This window comes from Pavona decussata, unplaced genomic scaffold (assembly GCF_977016875.1).
Source record: "Pavona decussata unplaced genomic scaffold, jaPavDecu1.1 SCAFFOLD_510, whole genome shotgun sequence".
Taxonomy (NCBI): domain Eukaryota; kingdom Metazoa; phylum Cnidaria; class Anthozoa; order Scleractinia; family Agariciidae; genus Pavona; species Pavona decussata.
Genome location: NW_028145827.1, coordinates 967,582 through 993,798, shown reverse-complemented (window position 1 = coordinate 993,798; position 26,217 = coordinate 967,582). Strand labels below are relative to the sequence as shown.

At 38.1% G+C, this 26,217-nt stretch overlaps 1 protein-coding gene across 6 annotated transcripts; it reads left to right on the top strand.

Moving 5' to 3' along the window:
• Positions 1-682: 682 nt before the first annotated feature.
• LOC146450090 (testis-expressed protein 11-like) lies at positions 683-26,205 on the top strand. 6 transcript variants are annotated; one of them, XM_085100771.1, is made up of 33 exons: positions 683-912; positions 1,689-1,910; positions 2,670-2,749; positions 3,363-3,393; positions 3,562-3,611; positions 3,749-3,874; positions 4,302-4,385; positions 4,480-4,565; positions 4,771-4,822; positions 4,940-5,024; positions 5,354-5,367; positions 5,562-5,655; positions 5,992-6,073; positions 6,182-6,269; positions 6,523-6,586; positions 7,004-7,089; positions 8,272-8,367; positions 9,169-9,213; positions 9,977-10,094; positions 15,050-15,159; positions 16,034-16,119; positions 17,030-17,077; positions 17,580-17,617; positions 17,954-18,031; positions 18,425-18,495; positions 18,970-19,089; positions 20,113-20,203; positions 20,439-20,573; positions 21,166-21,274; positions 22,306-22,414; positions 22,727-22,797; positions 23,892-23,985; positions 24,562-26,205. In XM_085100771.1, exons 1-33 carry the CDS (start codon positions 861-863, stop codon positions 24,631-24,633), a joined length of 2,787 nt encoding a protein of 928 aa, XP_084956897.1. In that variant the 5' UTR covers positions 683-860; the 3' UTR covers positions 24,634-26,205. The 6 variants fall into 6 exon arrangements, with proteins under 6 accessions (XP_084956897.1, XP_084956893.1, XP_084956896.1 ...); XM_085100767.1 differs by having other exon boundaries at positions 22,291-22,414; positions 24,562-25,259; XM_085100770.1 differs by having other exon boundaries at positions 9,977-10,079; positions 22,291-22,414; positions 24,562-25,252.
• The last annotated feature ends 12 nt before the right edge of the window (positions 26,206-26,217 follow it).

Genomic DNA, 26,217 nt, shown 5'->3' with positions numbered 1-26,217 from the left:
GCGGAAACTTCCCAAATAATCCCTTTTGTCACTGTGCTTAGCCGCGGAGATTTTGAATTTGTTTCACAAAGCCTTCCGTGGTCGCACTCTTGCCATCATTCACTCGTCGCGCAATTTTGTTTTAGAAACGAAAAAATAAATAAATAAATGCATCCAGTGAGCAGAGGTTGACCAGCTGCAACTTTTGAAATAGAATTTTATTTCAATTTCAGTTGTGCTGACGCCAAATATGAATTGTCTTGTAATGAGGAACATAGAGAATTAAATAGAGATGAAGCTCGTGTAGCATAGTTATAAAAGAAGTCGAGTGTCCCTTTGCTGTGTTTGTAGTCATGTACCGGAACCTGTACCGCAAATCCAGTTTTCGTTCTTGTACTTACACGGTGTTGGTAACGTGCCCGGTCCGTTTTTATAGCATATTCGATGAAATTGGACAAAACGTAGATGGTAAAATGTATTTTTACCACAAAAGCCACTGCTCAACAATACAGAATCGAAACGAACGGCAGCGTTTTCAATTCACTTGCGCCCGCGAACGGATATGCGCAGAAAAATTGCGCAGAATGTTTTTCCGCTCTGAACCGCGGTCGTCGCCTCGTCGCCTTGCCAGCCACGGATTTTCGCGCCATTCCTTTTGGCGCGAACGGCGCGGGGCGACCCGCGTTTATTTTCAGCTCAACATTTCAAAACAAACCAGCTCTCGCTCTCAGCAAAGCTTGTCTCTTGTTTTATAGTTTGAAACTGTTTCGATTGTAAACTTGCATCAAGTTGTCCCTGTTAAAAAAAAAACCGCCAAAGTCATATTTTTCTCAAGAGTGTCAAATTAGTGAAGGAGCGGTATATTTTTTGGATATCCCAACATGGTTCGTGATAGGGTCGAAGACATCGGAAGTGCTTCAACTTTGTTGCAAGGTAAGATGAAAATGTTTATAAATAAATAAGGTATAAGGTATATTTGGTTGTTGTTAATAAATAAAGTGAATTGATTTTATAATTAAGAAGTTAAAATCACTAAATAGCTACCCGGTCCGTTTTTATAACATTGTTTGTCTACGGTGATAGACAGCTTGCTCTCCCTGTCGTTCTGTAATAAGATGGCCCCCAACGAGAACATTTAAGCAAAATACTAAAATGCTGTGTCCTGCGTTGTGTCACTAAGCTAACAACGTAAAACAGCATACTGTATGTGACTTACCAACTTGTATTCGGGGGCCTTTTATCCGAAGCTTAATTTATGGCACTTCATTCTTTCCTTACCGTTTCAACTATTTTTTTTTTCTTTTCTGGATATTTTTTCCCAACTGAAATCATTCTGTAAAATGTTAAAAGACTACTTAAGCTGAACATTTGCTTTTAAAAAACAAACCTTTAAGGTTCACGTGTGTGGGCCTTTTTCTTTTTTCTTTTCTTTTTTTTTTTTTTTTGGATACTCGTCTAAACCCCAGGATTTTCGATATCCAGCGTTGAAAATAAGACTTATTTCTTTTAAAACTTCTCAAAAAAGAGGCACATTGGAGAAAAATACTTCGGTAATGAACAGTACCGTGTTGGTAGGAGAGATATCGGGTGAACTCTTTTCGTTTACTATAAAATGCAAAAGGAGTGTTACAAAACCCGAAATGCCGTCTGAAGAATAAATGCACCGAAATAAAGTTGTTGCTGTTGTTTTTATTTTTTCATTTACACAGCACTTATCAAAGATTTACGCCAAAGTCAAAGCAATAAGGAGAGAGTTTCAGGTCTGGCAAATCGGATAACAAACGTAGTAACAAGATTGCATCAACTCACATTTGATAGGACTGAAAACAATGCAGCGCTAATCCAAATTCATAGCTGTGCGGTCACACTGTGGAATATTGCTGTGGCAATGAAGACTGGTGGACAAACTGAAGCAGTCTGCAATGCAAGATGTAAGTACCGTTACTTGTGTCAGGGTTTTTGTAATCCTTGGGTCACACCCTGCTTGCAGCGCTTGGCTGGCTAATCTCAGTTAGGTTATTTTTGTTCTCTGTGGTGTCCTTGCTTATATAAACCTCACTCACCTTTTAGCGGTCTTCTGTAATGATCCACCTTTAATAAAGGTAGATTTTTTTCTGGATGTTATCACGTCTGCAAGATTTGAACTTATAACCTGTTTTGTATCGAAATCATATTCCTCATACTTATCGACGAAAGACGCTCGCAGTAGACTCCCAGTAGTCCCCATTTTTCTTATAGGGATAGGAAAACAAATCGCGCGCTTCGAGCCTTGACTAATCCCTACGAAAAAAGGGGCTATTTATAGTCTACGATTGCAGTCTTAAGGCAACTGAAAGGAGGACTTGGAAAAAAAAATCAGGGTTGAACGAAATTTGAACCCATATGATGCCGGTACCAATATGGAACTGAATTGTCGAGCTTTCTTCTTCCCAACTGCTCAGCTGAATTTGCTAATGAAGTCCACTGGGATGTTCAATTAGTCAGAGGATATTGCATGATCTGCAGTTCACACATATAATCATTTCATATCATTTTTATCAAAGAAATAAATGCCTATTACTGGTCAAGTTTGCACAAATGATGACTGACACATGTCACAGTCTATTATTTGAAGTTTCCACAATTTCAAAGCAATGTTTCGAGTTATACAGGTACAAGTAACAGACATCTAAATTATGGTGTCATTTCAGTGAGGCATACAGCGTGTAACCTGTCATTTCTGGCTAATGCTACTGAAACCAGTGAAGTAACCTACAGGAAACAGCTAGTGGTAAGAAAAGAAAAATTGTTCATGTTCCGGGAAGGCTCTGGTAGAAATTAAACTAGTAGTACCCTTTCTTAGGAGAAGTAACTGAGGGCCCGTTAGCAGTGAATAAAGGTTGTGTCTGTGGTCTGGGTGGTCAGGTGGTCTGGGTGTGGTGTGGGTGGTCTGGCTTACACCGCAAGCTAAAATCGTATACGTTACCGTTAATGCCCCACTTGGTAAAGCTACTCACTGCGTGAATTACATTTAGAAAAAAAAAGCGTATTCGGAGAATCACACGTAATAGGTTTACAGGGTGATATGGGGTACACAGGCATGATCATTTAGTCACTCGCATATATAGATCTTTACACATTTTGTGAGTAGAGGGAGCTCCACCCGCGCTGGTCCGCACAAGATATTTGGTTTAAAGAAGTTATTATAGCATCCAGCGCTCCACAAACATCTTACAATAAGTAAATTCATTAGTCAATGAATGAAGTGCAATGAACTTACTTTATGGAGTACATGAACATGCTTTAATTTTCAAAGATTTCCCCTATACTGTTATAGTAAACAATCGTAAACCAGCAAGATGTTTTTGACTCCTATAATTTTGTCTATTATAATTCATTTTTAGATGACGACTAAAACAGGAAAGGCTTGGCTGGGTGAGTATAAGAAATCTTAAAGAAATTCATAAGATTTTATAGGTAATACAAACACTAAAAATAAACTGACTCGACTTAGCTAAGCGCATCACATAGACAGTTATAGCGTGGACATTAAACAGCCAGCAATTTGTTTTATTTTAATCAACTGTTCGTTCTTTATTTTAGACTGTCAGAACCCAGCCATGGCAGAGGAATGTCTCGCTTTAGCATCTGAGGTGAGGTCTAAAATTATTAAGGGGAGTTGTTCCTTGTGACACTTAAAACATTTTTGCCGGTTTAGATAAGTTTAACTTAAGTGTTAAGATTACTACCAATATTCAAGACAGCACTCCTCTAAAACTTTATTTTGCAGTGCTGGGATGGATTGCAAAAGCTGTGGTCTTTAAGAGACGACGAATCTTCCACAGTGGAACAAAACAAACAGGCTGCAGAAAGTGAGCGATACGTGTTTAGAGTCTTCTGTTACAGAGCTGAAGCCGTGAGTATAATTTCTTCTACAATGACATAATGTGAAATTGTCACCCCCTCAACCAATTCAGACCCGGAGATCGGGGAATCCGGGCCTAAAGTTCCGGAAAAATCGGAAATCAGTTCCAAGGCTTATTTAAACTTCACAGCTCTAAAAATTCCTCCAAGTTACATCGTCACATTTTGTTTTTACTCTTAGTGTTACTAAGACGGAGGAGGGGGAGGGGGGTTTCTACTAGAAAATTTCTAGAGATGAGCGATAAAGAGCACATTCCAGAACAGGTTTATTTCAACCTCATTTCGATTAATCTTATCTCGTCAAGTTTAGCACATTTAAAAAAGGTGTACAGGTATGGTAGGGGAATTTACTGATTTACAGAAGGCATTTTTAAACCTGAAGACTGTTGATTCGTGTGCGTGCTTGCTTATTGAAACAGGGATTTTCACTGAATCAGCACGATGCAGCACAACGATATGTTGACAAAGCTAAAGAACTCTTGGCAAGACTTCCCTTAAAAGAGGTAATTGAAGTTGCAGCGCCATGATATGAATGCTTTTCCTCTAAAAAATGGCTTTGTAAGTTTCTCGAGTCTTTTCTATTTTCTTTTTTCGAAGAGTACCACTCTAGCGGAACTGTGCTACAACTTTGGTGTTGATACATACTATCGAGAGGAATATGAAAGTTGTATTGGCTGGCTTAGGTAAGCAATAGCCGGAGAGTGACTCTGAAAACTTGCATTTGTTGTTAATCTATTGGGTTACATTTGAAATTAAGTATTATTGAGTCATGCATTCTTTTTAAAGTATAGAGAGAACAGACGAGAACTTAGTAAGAGCCATCTATACAAATAAAAGGAATATAAGCACTTATTCGCGTAACTAATTGTGACATAACGTCTATTATAGGGAAAGCTATGATCTTAGGAAAGGACACAATCCTTTTGGCGCTAAGAAAGAGGTATGTTTACATTAATGAAATTAATTACGAAGTGTAACTATTGAAAGATATCTTTATGGATTAGCAGAGCTGTACTGGTTAATTTTTATGAAAATAGTATATTTATATTTCTTACAGCAGGCCACTACTTTGCGTCTCATGGCGAATGCTTATCTTGACTGGGACTCTCAACAAAACTGGCAATTGGCTCTAAACGCAACTGGTAAGCTCACACAGTTATAATCATAGCCTCGATCTTGTCCGCAGTCGTCCTTGTCGAGAAATATTTAAAATATTTAATGTTGATATTGTTTGTTGTAAAAGAAGGTAAAATGTCTGAGAAGGACAACACTCACCGGGATGATACACTTTACCGACTTAGTATATGACTCCTGGGTTCAAACCATTTACAACTTTTGGTCTATTCCGTTTTGCTTTCAATGAGAAGTCCTATAGTGGATATGCTACAACATGATTATTTTGTAAACTTTAATGCATCCTCGATCTCATTTTTAACAAATACCTTAACCTACGTTTCTCGTTTATTTGCAGACCTTGCAAACTCTGTAAGTATTATTTCCCATCAATTAACGTCATCAGAAATGAAAGCCAGTCCGTGTCTATTTGATGCATGTTTTTATTTATTGATTGACTTTTTGACTTGTTGATTGATTGATTGATTGATTGCTCGATCGATCGATTGATTGATTGATTGATTGATTGATTGATTGATTGATTGATTGATTGATTGATTTTGTAGGAATACAGCCATCCAGCTGGTCTTTATCTTAAAGCCAAACTGCTAATAATGGGTAATGGAGAGGAAACATGTTCAACTTCCAGATTGTTGTCAGGTATTTAATGGAACATTCTTCCGAACACGTTGAGAAAGTATTGTTCAAATTATCTACTTTTCAAGATGATTAAAATAGAATCATGATTTTCATTGTCACCCCAATAGCTGAGAGACCAGAGAATGGGAAACGATTGTAAGACCAAAATGAAGAGAAGGAAAAGAGTATTCAGGCACAAATGTAGAATTTCTACACCACATTTTACTGAAAAACTTAACTAGTGCCGCCTGCCTAAACACGTCGCAAATCCGTCGTTGACATTTACGGCATTGCTTTGATTTTATTGTCCAAGGTCATTTACAACTCTTACATGTAATTACCATGTTTTTTATTCAGCATTTGAGGAAACTCTTCAGCACCCGGACTTAAAGGTAGAACTTGGGTTGTGTGCTATAAATCTGGCCATACAACATAAAAGGTAACTTGACATTGTCATTTTTGAACATTTATAAGGCATTATTGAAGTTATACTGATGTATGAAGAGAAGTTATGCTTTCATGTTTTATTTTCTTTTTTATCCTTTAGGACAGAATTGGCCTTTGACTGCCTGAAAATCCTGTCATCGCGATTCAAAAACTCTCCTGATCTTTATAAGATTCAACTTGAGCACCTAGTAAGAATTCACATTGGTGTTTTGTGTACATACCATTCCTTTTGAGTAATACATGTCGCATCAAGATTGATCAATTTTACTACACAAAAAAAATTACTTAAGATTATATTTGAGAAATCAAGTGATTCTCCGCAGCGGTAACGTATACCATTACTGCCAATGAACAGAACAGAATGCCGTAATATTTTAAGAATTAATTAAAGAAGCGCACATATTGAATTGATTCTAATAGTAGTTTTCTCTATCTTGAAAGGATCTATTGCTGAAAAACAAACAGGATGAAGCTGCAAGAGAACTAATAGAAAACTGTATCGTTGGTATGTACGTTTTACCATCAGAAACACAATCATGCATATTAATCTGACTAAGACAAGAATTTGAAATCGGTATAAGGGTCTAAATTTCAGTGTTTAGATAAAATTTTATAAATACGTTTCTTCAACTGACTGATATTCTTGCGGAGAGTAAACTTTGTCAAGACAGTCAGTTTTCTTACATGTAAAACTTCGTTAGTAAGCGTCAATGCAGCTTTTCTATTTTTGGCGTTGCTCCACTCAAAGAATTTCGCTCTTTTTGGTCTTTTAAAGTCTTTAGGGAAGACCTGAAAGCGGCGTTCATCGTGGATCTGAAAAAGGCTTAAATTATAGAAATAACTCTGATTATGTAGTAAGTTTATTAAACATACCGACAGTCCTCTGTACGTTTGAACTAATGGTATGTATTTTAATTCTCAGGTCAGATAGGGAAATCTGTTGATTCCGAGATGTTACAAAGGTTCCATATTCTTTTATGGGAAAAAGCCGCCGCTGCATATCAGGTTGTGAGTGATAATTGTTCGTAACTCTTTAGTTACATTACCGTCTTTATAATAAGTCGCATTTTGCATCCCTAAAATACAATTCAAGTTACAAATAAGAGTCAAATCTTCCTCTTTTTTTACTTTTAAGTCATTCAAAGTAAAGTGTGTATTTCTTGTTGTTTGTGTTGCTATTCTCCTTTATCACGGTAATTTGAAATTTCGATGTCGTCAGGATCAGTGAGAAAACCGGTTGACACTGTGGAAAAGAGCACCTTAAAATTCGTAAAACGGCCCAAGATGAGATTTTTGTTAAGTTTGGCAATTTAATGAAGACGTTCTGTAAATTCCTTAATTTAAAGAAATATATCTTTGCTATTTTAAAAGAACGGACTCTCAAACTTGGCCTTAGTACTAATTTTAGTGTGCGTTCGATTGACCCTATTCCGAAATAGGAATACATTCAATGTTGACAAGAAATCCCTCATAAGAGATTTTTGGAGATACTGGAATACAAAATGGCTCTTAAATTATCATGTATCAGCGACAGTTGGCAGAAATGTCTTACCAAATGTACTTTAAAAGAGAAATCTAACAGCCATTCCGCTTATTCTTATTCCAGAATACAGTCAATCGAACGCGACCTTAATGCGCTCTTTCCAGCAGTGCCAATGGTTTTTCTTTATCTGGCCTACATCAAAATTTCAAATTATCGTGATAAAGGTCCATTGGGCTGATTTATGGAGAGTTTTGACAGGTTTTCTGGGGCTTGCATTGCATTTCACTCGAGTGAAGTGCTATGTATACTGATTAGCCCTTAAGTCAGTTTTTAAATATAATTTTTTAGTATTCCTGAATCATATTTTCTGAATTTAATTAAGGCCACTCTCACAGGTACATTTCTTCAGAGGAAAAGCACTTTGTCTCTACACTTTGGTGTAATATAACATAATGTGATCAGCCGCTGGTTGAATACTATATGGGTGTAATGGTTAACTTTAGTATTCAACCTGAGAGGGAGTAATTATACCTATAGTTGCTTAATGCTGTAGAACGCCTAACAAGAATGGTCGACCTGATGACCAAGCCCGGCTCTGGGTACCACCAAATATCGCACAAAACAGCCACTAATCAAAAGACATGCCATTTCGTGGAAAGAAAGGACTAATCCAATACCGATTATACAATTTCTCCTCTCACCATCAGGAAAAAGCCTACAATGAGGCGTTAAACTGGTATAATTATTCTCTAAGCCTGTTTAACTCAAGTGAAACAAAAGGCAAGAGTATCGCAAAACTACAGGTTGGTTATAAGAAATTGTGATCCTTTGAAACAAGATTTATTATTAATCAAACCTTTCTGTCTTAATCATGTGTGCTCAGACCCTTAGCACGCTTACCTGGCTGTGCAATAAAAACGTTTTCGTATCACTTAGAAGCATCCATCCTTTGAGAGCCAGATTCCATGGGCGAAATTCCAACGACTGAAACATTACAAGAAGAGAAGAATGGGTCTTTTGTGACTGACTTTTGGCCTCAGCCTTTTCGCGCGTGAAATCTTCGTTCCGTTCCACCCATTTCCCCCTGGTTTCCAGTCATCAATCGTTAACAATGTTACCTACATAGTGGGTTTTTGCCTAATATAAACGGCGCCAATAGAAATCCTTATTTTTAGTGAAGAGCAATCAATCTGATAGACCCTTTTTTTTCTTAAGGGTGTTTTTATTTATTTGTACACAAAGATTATTTTACATTATTACATGATCCAGTTACCTTGAGATAAGGAAAGTATGCAAACATGCAGAAACCTAAAGCACACGTGTAATTACCAAAAGACATGAAAAAAAAAAAAGGTTAGACTAAACTTTTTGCTTTCATATCAAGGCAAACATGGCAGATGTTTTCATTCACTAAACTAGATGAGATCGGTAAATTTCCGCGGCTGCCAAGATGATAGCGCCAGCAAAAGCTATTGATTGAAATAGTCATAATCAAATAATATACTACTGTAGGAATATTTGAACAGTATATCGCCTTGTTAATGTTAAATGCTAAGTTGGTTAGAAAATTACAAACATCCTGAACTGGGTCATTTTTCTTGCAGCGGAATAAGTGCTGTTGTTACATGAATCTTCACGATTATCAGAAGGTTTGTGAAAAATGAGTTGATTGGGAAAATATGTTATAAAAGAGCGAGAATTTAATCCAAAACATATGATAGTGTGATTATGATTTTGAAGATAGTCGCATGGTGTGGTAACTTAAGAAGTGGTATATATAAGGCATCGCTGTAAACGCCCAGTGGAACATTGGAACAAGCGCACAGCAAGAGACGTGATTTTTCCTTCTTGGGATTTCCTCATCTTGTGCTTAGTGCTCTCGCTTTACCTAGTGCTATTTTAACGTTGTTTTTTTTTTTTTTTTTTTAACTCAGGCTAATTGACCGTAAGTCAGCCATGAGCCTTAAAGAGGGAGTATCGTTTGTTGCAGTCTCTAGACATCAGAGCCCAAATTGAAATAAGATTTATGGGTCCAGTTGTTCAAAGCCCAGTTAAGCTAATCCCGGGTTAACATGAACTTTGATTCAAGTTTAATGACTAATTAATAAAGATTCTTGCAAAATATTTTTATCCTTTAGTTTTGACTTGTAATTTTCTTCAACATTTAATAGCTAAAATCAGCTCTTTTAAATATAATAAGCGAGATGGAAACCTTGATTAATATTTAATCGGGGATTAGCGTTAATCGACTTTCGAACAACGGAGCCTATGTGGTTTCATGGCATGCACATTTGGTGCCCGAACCAGTTGAGGCGTTGTAACAGATCTTTTAGCCACTCCCACATCTTTCGTTTTTTGTGCTTTTTATTTGTTTATTCGTTTGTTTATTGGTTTGTTTTCCATTCATTTTAGGCCAAAGAGGCTATAAAAGAAGCGGAACAAAGCGATCCCGAAAGTCCTGTTGTTTACTTCTATAAGTTCAAAATCGCTCTCATGGAGGGAGAAGATGATCTTGGTTGGTGCAGCAGTGGTATAGAATGATATAATTTTAATGAGCAGTCTATAACGTTAACCAGTCAATGAAAGTAATGCCAATTTGTCGTGTAATGCAAATGCATACAAGATTCAAACAACCAACGTTTCGAAGTGTAAAGACTTTTTTTCAAATGTTGTCGTCTGTTGCCTGAATGGACCCGTTGTGCAGCTCAGTACTCAGCAGCTTAAGAGCGGATGTCTGTAAATATCAACCCGAGGTCTGCAATAGCGAAAAATTCAAAATTCTCAAAAAAATTCACAACATAGCCCACGGTAAACTATTGCAAGAAATACATGTTTTACTTCGATCCGATAATTATTTTTGATGTGAGGCTATGATCTTGAATTCACCGCTCCTGAACCGGGTTTTCGGTGTCTGACACCACATGTTGCGAAGACCTTGTTTTAAAAATCAAACTAGTTTCGTTCCAAACGAAAAACATCCAGTCTGATAAAGTACATAATTATAGACATCATGAATGGTATGTTACTCATCTGAAGTGAAAATTAAATATTTAGGAGATTTTTCAATATTTACAATTTTTTAAGCGATTTCTCGTGATGCCAAATTGACAAATTTGCGACGCTAAAATCATCAACTGGTACATGGCGTTGAGGATAAAGATTTACACCACGTGAAAGAGCATCATTTCTTCTTATAAAATCCGCTTTCAAAAGTATGGGCAACACAAAAGGAAATTTTTGAGGCCGCGAATTACAAGTAGTACTTTAGTGAAATTTGAGCTTTTCTGTCACGGCATTCCGATGCTAAAACTCAAATAAACACAACATGAAAACGTTTCAAACAACAATGGTTTATTAATTCTTGCTACAGGGCACTGCCTGTGCATGACCTATGCTTATAAGACTATTTTCCTTGGTTTTCTATCCTTTAGGGGCAATGTCAAAAGATTTTAGCGGAGTTCAAAAGCCGTACACGGGTCAGTTTACGTTGTCAACCCGTCACAACACTAGTAAATATGGAATAAAATGAAACCAGGACTTCTTTCATTCAATCTTACTTTGAAAAAAAATGGAGCAAATAGCTAAGAGTGCTATATAATTCATACCTTTGAGCGGCCACACTGGATGTTTAAGAAATATGGGACATCTATAGGAAACATCGTAACACTTTAGGCCGTTTTATACATTTGGTCACAAAGATTGTGTTACATGCATTTCACCGGTAGACCGCTGACCTTGCACTTACGTACGCCCTTGTCCACGGGATAGAAATTGATGTTTCGTCCAGCTAGACCCCAAAGACAATTAATTATATAATCAGTTCAAACTGAGGTTACGGGTTTGGCTTATCATAATTTTATCTGGTTGCGTCTAAACACACGTAGTTGTTTTGATTTTTGATAAAGTTTTTCAAATTTCAGTCTAACGTAGCCTCCGAATACAGCCGCCTCTCATCGCTCCCGTCCCCGAGGGGCGTTTCGCGAAACGGCCCTCGGGGGCCGGGAGCGATGAGAGGCGGCTTTATTCGCAGGCTACCATGAATGCTACTCAAAGAGAGTTAAAAGCAATGTCACTGTCTAGTTCATCTGGATAAGACCCAATTTTCAATTTATTGTTCACAAAAATTGTCTGTTGTATGATAGTTTTCATGCGATAAAAGATAGTTCATCCATCAGTAATGGAATTTGAGCAGGCAAAGTATGGTTTCTTTGGCCTTAATGGGTCAAAGTGAGAACACGATCCAACAAGATCATGTTGCCTGAATATATGGTGCTATGCTCTGAATTTTTAGAGTACTTGCGAAAGCCAACAGGCACTAATATCGAGGTCATCTTGTGGATAAGTCTAGACTGCACAAATGTGATGCTCCGATCTCCCTTCGTTTGCTTGAAACGATTAGCTGCCCAACTTGGTGGGACCGGCGCAGAATCGGTTTTGGCAGCGCCGTCTGATGCCATAAGCATCTCGATGTCTTGAGCAAATAGACCTGATCAGATGGCTGTCATCGATTTCGAAGATACTAAGGGAAATTTTACGCTGAAGTTTAGTCAGTTAGTTATGTCACTTTGTAGACCTGGCTTTACAGCCAAAGGAGCGTAGCTGTGCCATCCAGGCTGTGAAACCCTGGTCCTCTCTCTGACAAAAATTGCTCCCCCTGCGCTCCTCCCTTATTCCTGCTGACAATGTACTGTGGTCGACTGTCGTAGGTGTGAGTCGTACTACAGGAAATATTGAGGGAAAATAGGGATGACAGTGGTGACGCAACCCCGTTTCCCTCCTCGCTCTTACCCCGCCGCCTCCCCCTCAACCTCCCCATTCTTTACGTCGGGAGACTGCTACAGTGACAAAGCACACGGCCAAATAACTTTTTAAAAAAAATCACTAAAAATCGTAAATGTGTGTGGATGTAATAACCAGTAATTCAGAATCAAATTGCAAGCGTTATTTAAGGTAATTCTTATTTAAGGTCAGGAGTTTTGCGTTACAGTAATTCGATACCTGCTCTGTCTACGAGAAGCTCCGCCTCAGTTTTCAGTGTTCAGTCAGCAAACCCCGCGGCCCTTAGATAGTTTTAGAAGCGGCAGGGAAAAATTACCCTTGGCATGCGCCCGGGGGGTACCCTGTGAGCAGAGGCCCTTCGATCTTCCTAGATAAGTCGAAGGGCCACTGCTCGCAGGGTACCCGGGGGTATATAAAAATTGACGGGGGTGAGCGTAGCTTTCGGGGGTTAAAATTCGTGGTTTGGTACCTGTCAAAGGTATGGCGCTACCTTTTAGCCAGTTTTAGGGTATTGAGCGAAAACATATAAGAGAAAGTTATTATAAATGTCAGTCAACTGTCACTTAGCGTATTCATTTTAGAGTTGGTACCACTAAGTGGGAAAATTGTACAGATCACGGCTACAAAACAATTTAGTGGTACTTTTCAAAATTTTTGACGATCAACTCGCCTATTTGATATGGGAGTTCCCCCCCCCCCCCCCCCGCTGGGGGCAAGTGATCTGTGCAAACTGTAACGCAATCTCTGCCGTTAAACGTATTCTTAAATCGCGGTAAAATACATATATCGTTCCTGATTGATATGATGATTTCTACAATGTAAAGAACGCTCGCTCAAAAGGTATGAATTACGTAGCACTTGTAGCTATTGTTCAATTTGTTCTAAAGTAAGATTCAATGCAAAACATTCTGGTCCGAATTCAAAACGTTGACTACCTAAACTGACCTTTGTGACCTTTATACGCTTTTGAACTCGGGGTCTACTAAAACTGCTACAATCTTTTGTGCCTGCCCCGAAATGATTAAAAACCATGGAAAGTAATGTTATGAACGTGGGCCAAAACCTATAGCAAGTACCAACAAACAATTGTTGTTTGAAACGTTTTCATCTTGTGTTAATCTGAGTTTTGGCATCGGAATGCCGTGACAGAAAAGCTCAAATTTCACTAAAGTACTACTTGTAATTCGCGGCCTCAAAAATTTCCTTTTGTGTTGCCCATACTTTTGAAAGCGGATTTTATAAGAAGAAATGATGCTCTTTCACGTGGTGTAAATCTTTATCCTCAACGCCATGTACCAGTTGATGATTTTAGCGTCGCAAATTTGTCAATTTGGCATCACGAGAAATCGCTTAAAAAATTGTAAATATTGAAAAATCTCCTAAATATTTAATTTTCACTTCAGATGAGTAACATACCATTCATGATGTCTATAATTATGTACTTTATCAGACTGGATGTTTTTCGTTTGGAACGAAACTAGTTTGATTTTTAAAACAAGGTCTTCGCAACATGTGGTGTCAGACACCGAAAACCCGGTTCAGGAGCGGTGAATTCAAGATCATAGCCTCACATCAAAAATAATTATCGGATCGAAGTAAAACATGTATTTCTTGCAATAGTTTACCGTGGGCTATGTTGTGAATTTTTTTGAGAATTTTGAATTTTTCGCTATTGCAGACCTCGGGTTGATATTTACAGACATCCGCTCTTAAGCTTTCATTCTTAATCCACTCAAATTATCAGTGGATGCTGCTCCTCACGTCCTCACGTTTGCAGACTATGTTGTAAAGTATCCATTAGAACACTTTATTTAATAGGTGATAAACAAAAGGAGCCGTAGGCTAATGAAAGCTTTTATAATAAGGTGCTCATGTAATACATTAGTAATTTCCAACAGTGCCTAACCCCTCCCCCCTCCCCCCAACCTGGGTCGATCCCCCGGCATTAGAATTTTTTTAAACAAACCGGCAAATCCCCACTGCCGGGAAAAATGAGCCGCTCAAATACCCCACAGTTTCTTCGCAGTTTCTGGGCTTACCTTTATTCTGAATGAAAGTTAACCCAGGCCAAACTATTAAAGTCTCACATAAGTCCCATCTCTCATTATCGTTTCAGTGTCCATTCGTTCATTGGATATACCTCCGGATATACCATCTCATTATTGACCTCCGTAGACGTGGGCAATCAATGAATTTATCGTCTTTCTCGATGAACTTATCATTGAAAGGAAGTGAGAGTGCCATGACGTGAAAATCACGAGGCCGTCAAATGCCCTGGGGCAGACTAATGCCCCACCTCCGAGACGGACAATGTTGAGAAATACCCCACTTATGCCCGGGGGAGGGGAGGAATGGGCACTGCTGGAATTGACTGATGCATAATGCACACTTCGAGTGCAAATATCCCAATGTCAGCTTGAGAAAATGCCTCTGAAATTACGCGAAATCGTTGTTGTTGTTGTTGTTGTTGTTATTGTTGTTGATTATCCAACTATCTACCCCATGAACAGCTGTCTCTATGCATCAACTTGTACAAACAACAACCGGTGAGCTTGCTTTCCTAGCATGCCAATTCCAAATCCACCTGAAATCTCAGGGCTGTAAGGCTTAACGGCAAGACTGTTAAGTGCCTCATTTCTTAAGCAAAGTTCAAATCAGATGTGGATATGAGCAGACAGTAAAATAGTCCTGTTCACTATTCCCTAGCCGTAGAGGCCATGACCAAGATGAGCGAGGTTGGTTCAAGGCAAGATGACCAAGTCACAGAGACTGATGCTCACTTGCTGGTTTGTCTTGCTGCACAGTTGGCTCTAGAGGTACCGGCGCTTCTACTTTATACAAAAACGATTTAGATTTAGCTGAATGATATAAGTCTTACAGGGGAAAACAAGGCTTAAAAACACAACGGTTCCCTTTTATCTAACCCACGACCAGAGGTGTTTTTTTTTAGTGCCAGGGGCGGCGGTGGAAAAAAAAACCCCGCCTGATCGCAGGTTATCTTTAATCTAAAGATTTTTTTATGGATATTCTATCGTCAGTAGTTACAATGGATTTAGAATATGGAATTATCTATTGTCCAACTTATGCTACAAATTTTCTACATTCAAAATCCATTAACTGACGATGAAGGAAGATCCATTGAACCATGAGCTCAACATTACAGAGATAGACGCTCTGTTGTTGAAAATCTAGTTTCCTGCTGTCGTCCCGTCAAATTGTTGGAACAATAAAATAAATAAATAAAAACTTAATAAAGTTTTACGGTTTACGTTTATGAAAAATAATGGATCGTTTATTTAGACGAAGCTTAACAGAACCGAAGTTTAAACCGATTTCAATCTGGCCAACCCGAAGAGTTTTAAAAACGTTGTCTACTGTAAAGAGAGTCTAGAAGCCATATATCAGGTGACTGGAGACATTCATCTTCTTAAATTGACCCTCTTGTAAACAGATACATAGCTCTATCGATTGATAAGCCAAAGTTAGTGTAAGTTTAACTAAGCGACCCAATGTGGAATTATAGACGCCATGCATATTAATGTTGAATGCTCCCTGTGTGCGGCAAACTTTATGATGATTAACAACAAAAACTGGACAGGGCCCCTATTGATAGCGAGACCTCCGTACTGTTTGGGCTACCTTGTATAAATAAAGTTGCCTATCTATATATGACTTCTTCCTTTCATCTAGCAAAAGAATGACAAAGTGGCTGTCAGTGCCTTGGAACAAGTTATAGCAACGAGTGTTGATAATCAACAGGTTTTGACATCACTGAGGTACGATGCAGCATATAATACTTACTTATTCAGTATTACACTGCTTTGAATGGAAAAAATGTGTTAGCTCTTGTGCCATATGTTTAAACTATTACGTTTTTTTTTGTGATTTTTGTTTTTTCAAGTCGTCGATGTTTATCGGTTTAAACTAAATACACGTAATGTACATACATGATGACTTTATTTACCCCCGGTCCGGTACTCAGGTTGCTAATTAGGCCCCCCCCCCCCCCTAACAAGAACTATATAACATTGCAAGAAATGAATAATCACATTATAAGATTCAAGTTAAAATACGAATATAAAGCCGTCTAAAAGAAAAATGACAAATGCAGAATATTATAAGAGTAAAGTCATTCTTTTGACTTGAACTGCCAGTGAACTATACTGCTCAAAAGATTGCATAGCTTGCAAAATACGGAATGAGAAAGGGCGGGGGTTTCAAGCTTTGGCAGTTGCACTGTATATGACAGGGTGTGGTCTAAAGTCAATTTGTTGACACCTCTAAAGTTCTTCACATTGCTTCTAATGATCAAAATGTCTCTCAAATAATCAGGTGCAAAGCTCTGTTAGGTTATTTTCCCTGGACCTTGAAAACAATAATAAGGATGCCGTTGGATACGACGGTCTTTTGAACTATTTCCTACGCTACCATCTAAAGAGAGGAAATCAGAGGATTGATCGACTAAAAGACTAAAAATACAGCAATTCCCCCCTTCATGAAGTTTGCCCAGCTTCCTGCTATTAACATAGTGATAGTAGAATGAGGCGTAGTTATTGAAATGTGGTCTAACAAAGGAACAAACCTTAAAAGTACCGACGTTAATGTGTTTCTTAATCTGAAAATAGCATCAAACGCTGCTTGCCTTCATGCGTGCAAAAAATGACTGTCAGTGCTTCTGTTAATTAGGTGTCTATCGAGATTGAAACTTACGCAGCCCACAGATTCCAGAACAAGGTAGATATCTAGTGATAGATGCATTTTTGAGTCAGTGACACAGGCATACTGGGAAAAGAAAATCCGAGTTCTCCCAACAAGAGTCGAACCCTATGACCTTCCGATTACTAGTTCGGATGCTCTACCACTAAGCTCAGTGGTCGAGCATCCGAATAAAAAAGACGACTTGAGGTATATTTCTGAAAGGATACTTAGAGTGCTGTTTCCGATAAGTTGGGAATTATTGCTTCGAGTTCAGTAGCAAGACCTAGAGCGTAATTTAACGTCAGTGGCGACTTTCTCCTTGCTCGCAACCCACCTTTATTGGCTGTTACACCGATTTGATTCCACCAATCTAAAGCCCCTGAAAAATGCTTGTGATTTCGTCTCACGGCATTTATTAGAGGAACACTCTTGACTCACTCCAGATGTCACTGTACAGAATGTGTTGATTTATATTTTATACAGCTATTAAAAACGATTTCAACCAATTGCTTGTGGCTTTGTTCTTTTAATGACACAGAAAAGATGTTGGTACTTTTCTTCGATACCTGCAAATCGGTAAGTTGGTGTAAAAAGACTGAATGCAAACGAAAAGTGGTATTTAAATGACTCTATTCATTATTTAAAGGCCGTTAGGGTGAAAGAAATACGTTTTATTTGCATTGCTACTGAATGCAACCATGCATGCAGACGTCAAATACGGTGGTAACAGCTGGGTCATACCTTCTCTACGATTTTTCCAAATGGCATTTGTTTCCATGTCACTGTCCTTCAGGCTGTAAATAATTAATGGCGGAAGTGAGATAATTGCTTGAGCGACAGGAATAAAATGGCCAGTAATTAACGTATTGGCCGTATTACATTTTCACTGTACTCTATGTAATTTTGTTGCAGCCTTGGATCGCTTGAATCAGATGCAACAAGTGGGTGATTCTAATGTACAGACGGAAGCCACGTGGTTTATGAAGATTGGTGAGATTTAGTCTGTAAACCTTGTAGATAAATAACTTTCCAAAAAAGTAACATATAGCAAAAGTGTACTCGGTTTACTGTTAAATCTAACCAATTAAAGCAGTTTCGTCTTACACTTATCTGAGAGTAACTATAAAATTTGAGACCGTGGTCATGGTCTTCTCACTGAAGTTCAATATACACGTCATAACTGAAAGTTATTCAAGGTAAAAACATTTTGGATCTGGACCTGATTGGTCGAAAATAGTATCATAAAGAGGAACCCAACGGCATGTTCTAAACTGCTCTTTTGTTAAAAGGAAGCTCTGAAAGTGCACCAATTTGGGATTCCAACTAGAAGAATAAAAGCCTTGACTTTACTTAGGAGGCATTTTTATCATTTTTTTTTTTCAGCCTGGAATCTTGCGTTGGAAAGTACCGATAATAGCTCAGAAATGCAAAAGCTTTTTCTGTATTGTCACAAGGTATGTTGAAAAAGAAGCCACCCAGTGGTATGGATTCTGTATCAACTCTCGTTTACTTTCATCAACCTCGACGCTCCAGGAGTCCGTTCAGTTCTCAAAAGTACCTACAAGTATTTTCTCGAACTCCTTTTGAATTGATTAGCGGTAAGTGCAAACCTTCTAACGGATCCTTGGTTTTGGCTTCATAGCATTGCGACACTCACTCAAAAATTCATAAAAATACTGAACCTCATTTGGACGAATTTCCTTTGAAAACGTTTAGCAGCCTCACTCCTTTTTGTGTGTGTGGGTTTTCCTTTCAATTTTACAAATTCGTGTTGGTTGTAAAGAACCGTATATTAAGATAACCGCTTTGGACATCGTAATTGTAATGAGAAATTGACAGTTGCAGAAATTCATCAGTGATTGTAGACGAAAATCCATTAATTTTTTTCGTTATGTATGCTCCTTAAAAGTGATCGTTTTCTTGTTTAGTTTTCCTGCTTGTGTCCAATGGAGTCATCAAACTTAGTTCGTCAAAAGAATTGTCTCGTCATGGCAGCTGCATCAGCAGTTCAAGCAGCAAGAGAACAAAGCAGCAGTGGAGAAGAAAAGGTTTGAGTTTGAGTTTATTATTATGTCCAAAAGTATGGTTACGATTCAAACTATAATAGATACGAGACCGATGATACTACAGCTGATAAAAACCGTTTACTGAAAAGTAAGTAAACCCACTGACGGGCCAGGGAATTTTGGTTTTATTACAGGGGTAACGTGAAATCATGATAGCCGAAACAAAGAAGGAAGACACAAACTGAAATAGATGGTTAAAGCACTTTATATCAAACCGATAGCAATGAGCTAACGAGATACCGCTATATTACACAGAGAGTTTCGCACTAGTTTGCTGAAGTAATAAGTCCACATTTGGTTGGTGTGAATTTGGCCACCGAACTGACGCGTTTTATTACAAACAACAGATAAACAATAAATAACTACGTCTTCAGCAAAGGTTGGGGGAGGAGAAAAACCGCCGCCACCTAACATTCTGCTTTCAAAAGAAAAATAGTCCACAAGACCGACGAAAGAAGAGGAGGAGAAAAAAATATTTTCTTCAATTAAAATGAGTAGACAACAATGTTAACGTTAAGAATCTGACTCTCAGCCGGCACGCCCTGACCACTGATTGCTCGAGGAGACAGAATAGTTGCTGCAGTTGATCTTCTGGGCTCTTGTCTAGCGAAATGACTTGACATTAAATGACATTATATGTTCTTCATAATGTCTAGGTTTTACCAAACACAGATTAAATATGTGATGTTGACTTTTGAGTCATCAATTGTTTTGGTCATTTGAGGTACCTTGTATATCGAGTGGTCATATCAACGGGGAAAATTTATAAAGAATATTACTGTTTAAAACTCCAGTGGTTGCATTTATGAGATTGATTGATTGATTGATTGATTGATTGATTGATTGATTGATTGATTGATTGATTGATTGATTGATTGATTGGTTGGTTGGTTGGTTGGTTGATTCATTGATTGATGGATTGATTGCGTGGGGTCTTAGAAATAGTAATAAGATTCGTTGCTATCTTTGAAACAATTTGTTGCAATTTTGTTTGTTCTTATGCAGAGGAAGCTATTGAGGCAGTGTTTAGGACATGTTGAGGCTTGCCGGGATCTACGTAAGAAAATAGGTGCTGGAGGATCAAGCAATCAGAAAGGTAGCGTGCTGCCATAATGTGTTAGATTCTATCGCGTGCATGCTTCAATGTAATTTATGCAGTTTCAATGTGATCTATTAATCTAGAAGCAGTTGTAAGATGTAGGATCGCAGGATCTCTGGTAGTACTCCTTGTGAAACTTGTTTAGTGCAGCACACGGGCGGTACACCGTCAGAAACTGACGAAATTAATCAAACCTAACGTAAGACCAAATACATTTTCGCTTTATTTTCAGATGAATCCATGGTACTGCTGACACTGTATGAGTTTGAGGCTAAGGCTCAGTTGGGTGATACAGACCTATCGGAATGTCTAGATAATGCCGAGGCTCTGCCACACACGGATCCAAATACTTTTGAAACTCTTGCTGGTAAACAACTTATAAATTAAAATAACTTTATTTTTCCATTCACTGCAGCTTTCTAAAAGTTGCAAGCGGTATTGCTAACACTTCGCATATAATCTTGTGCCCGACCTGAACATATAAAATATCTTTTCTGTTAACTGGCTGCCTGGCATTTTTAACTCTTAGGCTATTTCAGGTAGCCAGTACCCCATTTTTGGTGTGATACATGTACATAGTAAATGCTTTTTGTAGACTATGGGTATAATAAAGTTTGTTGTTGTTGTTGTTGTTGTTGTTGTTGTTGTTGTTGTAATTCTCGTATTGTTTTCCTAAACTACAAAATCAAACAAACAGCAACAAAACGGTAATACGTATCTATGGCCTTTGTCGAAACATTTGTCCCTAATTCAGAACTTTCTAGTATTTTATGGATTACATGAACTCATTTCTTGTCCGTTTTCTTGTCCGTTCTCCTTTAATAAATTCAACGATGTTCCTGTGCTTCTCATCTTTTTACCCCATTTTTGGTGTGATACATGTACATAGTAAATGCTTTTTGTAGACTATGGGTATAATAAAGTTTGTTGTTGTTGTTGTTGTTGTTGTCTTTTTACAGCCCTTGCAGTTGAGTCTCCTGTGTACCACAGGCAGCTTAGCATGAGAGCTTTGAGAGTTGCTATCAAGAAACACCTGGTTATGGATGTGGTTGATTTCACTAAACTAAGGTACCTGGAATACCTAACATATGCCATGATCGAATTTATTTCATAATTCACGCAGCTTTCTTTGTTACTTAATAGCCTTAAAATAATTTAACAAATACATTCTTTAAGAATATGCTACTGACAGAAAGTCAAGGGCTGGATATTGTATATCGTAAAAGGAAAAAGCGGAACCAATGATTTTAATGAATTGTTTAAAAAAAAAAAAATGAATTGTTAACTGCAGCGGACCAGGTTCGCTAAACGCTTTCATTAGTCTCCCTTAGTAAAGGAGAAAATGACAGAGTCAACCTCCATGGCCCACTTTATTTTATTTCACTTTTAAACACATTTCAGACTTACCCAGGCCGGGTTGTATGCAACGTACCATTCGGCGTACGTGACTGCAAAAATCAGACGTTCCGTTCATTCAGAATCAATATTTTTAGGCCCGAAGTTACCATCATCATCATCATCATCTTCCTTATACAGAAAACTCACATCACGAAAGTGATTTTTAGTGGGGTCCTGTAGATTGAGAAAAAACAACATAATGGCTTTAAAAATGGCTACATGATGGCTTTAAAAAATTACAAATGCTTTAAAAATTAAAAATATTTTAAAAATAGAAAATACAAAGACAACAATAGCAATAATAAGTTTTTAGCAACCCACGCCTATAGAAGCCTTCCCCTTTTTCTCGTGTTAAGTTCAGGAACAAGACACTATACTCTACTTTCCAAGTCTCGGTAATTCGTGTTTGATGACTCAGCTAATCAGATAACTTGTTACTGGCATCTTGGATTGAAAATCTTGTTGAAAAGAAATGAAACATTTTAAGCTTTTTATCCCAGATCTAACGCCTTTCCAGCTACAAAGACAAGTGTATTATAAGTTTTCGCAGAATGTTTTGCCGACTGATAAAAGACTTGGGGTTACCTGTAAATAATTAGTATCCCCATGCACTAGACTCCCACCCCACCCCAGGAGAAGTAGCAATAACCTATTGTAGTTCAACACGGTTTTACCTTTGTGCTCAGCAAAGCTTTCCACAGTCTTGTACACCATGCATTGAACAGCGGCAGCAGTAGTGATGCAGAGAGCAAAGAAGAAGCTTTAGCTATTTACCAGGACATCTGCGAAATCATCGAGAATCAAGCAAAGGTAAAATACCTTTATCGGCATAAGAGTATGCGTTAGTGCTAAAACTGACCTCCATTGATCAAGTATGCGGTGTGAGTGATTGAACCGACCTTCCAGGAGATTAACTGATTGGAGGCACAGAATTTGAAAGAATAGAAAAACTGAAATAGTGTACAACATGCGATCAGTGTTGCGTAGTTTCTTTTCAACTGTAAACTCTCTTGGTATTGTGGGTTAACTTCTCAGAAAAATTTCCCAAAGATTTACGGCTTTCTGTAGTTGTAACGGAACGTAAACGTACTAAAACAATTATTCCAACTATTTTTGATCCAGGGCTGCTATCCAGAAGTTCAAATCTTGTGGCTGATGACGAAAGCGTGGAATTGCGGAATCAACCTATTCAGGTATGATACTTGATTCGTACCTTTGATAAGATTTTAAAGTGAAAAGAAATACTCTGGATTGATATTCATCAAGCTTACAAATAAACAACTTACTTGCTCCTTTGTACAGCTATATTTTCATTTATTTTTGTCGGTATTTTTTAATTTAAAATTAAATTTCGATTTTACTTTTAGAACTTTATTTGGCGACATTTACATTGCAACCTTAGTGGTTTAAAATAAAACACTCGGCAGTTCGGGAAAATTAATTTTCTTCGTCATTTGTCTTATTACTGTGAACCGGTCATCTTGTACTCAGCACGAAAAGTCTCTATGTCGCTAGAGAGTGAGAGTGAGAGAGACACGCACAGAAGAGAGATTGATTGATTGATTGATAAAATAAATGATTGATTGATTGATTGATTGATTGATTGATTGATTGGTTGGTTGATAGACTGATTGATTGATTGATTGATTGATTGATTGATTGATTGATCGATCAATCGATCTATTAATCAATAGATCGATCGATCGACACTTTATTTACTGTCGCAGTTTCAATCAGTAACTTTACGAAGCCAAGCCAAGCGTTAAAAATAATAACAGTAATTATATATAAATAGGCATTCTATGAACTGTATAGGTAAAAAATATACTACGGATATCGGTTATTTATCGCTCGTTTCAGAGAGCCTTGGAGGTCATTCCATAGCTTAGTGCTGTTGTAAGCTGAGAACATTTTTGATATGTTCACTCCGAGGTTTGCAAAGAGAAAAAAGTGTTGTTATTTCGAAGATAATATTTCGTGTTTACTGCGGGTTTGAAGAGAAAAAAAGAGAAAAGGTTAATACGTCATTGTCCATGTTTGTCAACCATTCATTCGTTTCATCTAATAATGCAGTGGCTGTGAATAAACAGTCTAAAACCTGATTGAGAGAGAGAGAGAGAGAGAGAGAGAGAGAGAGAGAGAGAGAGAGAGAGAGAGAGAGAGAGAGAGAGAGAGAGAGAGAGAGAGAGAGAGATGGCACATAACATGGGTACATTTGCTGTACACACATGGTACATCCTGAATAAATAATTTGCAATCCCCTACAACCTTTCTTTTCTGTTCACAGCTCTGGTCGACACGAGGCCGGAGAGAAGTGGTGCTCATTGGCCATGCGTCTGCTGCACCATTTGTCTACATTCAAGTGTAACTACCAAGAAAAGGTAGAAATTTTCATTTTAATGGCGGTGTCTACTTTTGCTACTGCTTATAAGTTCTGCGCATTTTGGGACCTTCTAAACCAAAACTACATTTGCGAGGCTTATGACTAAGCGAGAAAGCGGATCTTAGCAAGGGTTGTTGGAATCCAAATATGAAAGCTAGACGTTATTGAAATAAGTGCGTATGTCATGCAAAAAAATCCCTAGCAACCGCCTCAAAAGATAGGTAAATGGACTTAAAGTGCGCACCTTAGCGACTGTTACAATACGAATACGGATTTTAAGGACTGTTAAAGTGCGAACTTTGAAGTCGAATTGCGCTGGGGCAGTTTGATATAACTTAGCAATTTTTCTCTTAGCGGCCTAATCCAGCTGGTGATCATGAATAAACGAGTTCTCTCGTGAAATTATTTCCCCATGATCATGCGTCATCGTTACTTTAACTGTTTCTCTTCATCTGTGGGCGCGAAAAACTAAATGGTTCTACAACGGTCAAGATAACGTGTAAGTAGAAAATTTATCTAGAAAAGGTCAAATAGAAATCAGTAACAATACCATTGAAATCATGTTTGCCTTTAGATGACTAAGGTATACAGTGATATCTTGGATCGCATGGAAAACAACACTTTCAAGCGCCAAGTGGAAGAGTAAACTGATCGTATTGGCCGAAATCAACAAATTTGTGAGATGAAGTACTTTGTTTTTCACGAATAATTTATTTTGTCATTGTTTCTGGCAATTGTTTGCCCAGATCAAACTTGTTTTACACCATCAGTGAGTTAATTTAAACAAGAAATACAGTATTCTTATAAAATAATGTTTCTGTTAATTAGATTACAATGTTTAAGAAATTTTCTTACACATCATTGCTAATTTGTATTAGTGGCCATTAACAATTTGAAAAAACTTAAACTGATTATGTAAATATAAACTAAATCAGACTGAAATTATATGTTGGAAAAATGAATGAATACGTAATCCTCACCAATCAGGGTGTGGCCTTTATTTATTTTTCCCTGCCATTCCACATCTGCCTAGGTTAAGCCAACCGATACACAGCACAACTCTTGACAACACTAGCTTCGCTATATCGATTCATCTTTGGACAAAGATCTCATTAGTATCCTAATCTTCCTTCCTAAATCAAGCAATGAACCTTTTCATAAAGTACTCGAGTTATTTTTATTCCACCTGGTTTCCATCGCCTTCGGACCGTGGCTATCATTGTTTTCCCCTTTTTTGTGCTCAATGTCAGGATGCACAAATCATTGTGAAGGATTAGTTAGCAGTACAATGGTTTGTAAAGGGCACAACATCTTGACAACAATATCAGCTTAAGACGCCTTGCCTCGACTCTTGATATGCGGTCCTAACTCACATGCTAGCGTAGAATTTCAGTTCACGATGGCTAAAAACGAGCTTTATTGTGGATCACGGCTTTGAAAGATTTTTTCTTATGCATGACCATCAAGTCGGCATTGAGAAATCAGTTCATTCCACCCAGATCAGATGAACATGAAGGACTCCATCTAGATTTGTGAGGGCCAACACGGAAATTTAGCCTTTTTCTTTCTTATTTCGTTAACTTTCTCTGGCCCACGTTAACAACTAAAGCGAGCTAAGACGACCGTATGGGTCTTAGCTTCGCCGGCCCTTCTCACCAGTTGTGACTAATCATCCAACGTTATAGCAACCCTGTACGTTCCCTTTTTCGGAGCCGAGATGGAGGAAGGCACGGTATAACAACAACATCTTGAATGTGCAAACCTAGAGAACTAATCAATTTGGCACTCGACTTGAGAGAATAAGTTTTACAAAACCAATCTATCTAAAATACTACACACAGAGCAACTCACCCATTTAACTCACATTCATTGTAGCTGAAACAAAATTTTCGCTACACCAGGACGATTCCATTCTCTTTTCTTTCCTTTAGGTAAATGTTGAGAGTTAACCGAACATTTTAGTGAGCGTTTCTTCCCAGAACAACGAGAAAATCGAAGAAAAGATTGCATTGTTGCCCGGGATTAAACTTTCGATGCCAAGCGGACGGGCAACGGGTAATCCCGAGCGGGCAAGATAGCTCCATCTTGCCTGCACGGGTAGCCAATCACAGAGCAGGATTTGACTCATCTTGCCCGCTCGCGGAGCCAGCCATATAATAAACCACAGTAATGGGCCGCTCCCTGCGATACCACACACCAAAACATCTAATACGCGTATACAGAAATAAAA

Coding starts and splice junctions, on each gene's coding strand:
- LOC146450090 (XM_085100767.1), top strand. CDS start 861: ATGGTTCGTGATAGGGTCGAAGACATCGGAAGTGCTTCAACTTTGTTG. Junction 5,656..5,991: donor AACTTCCAGATTGTTGTCAG/GTATTTAATGGA, acceptor TTTTTTATTCAG/CATTTGAGGAAACTCTTCAG. Junction 9,214..9,976: donor ATCTTCACGATTATCAGAAG/GTTTGTGAAAAA, acceptor CATTCATTTTAG/GCCAAAGAGGCTATAAAAGA.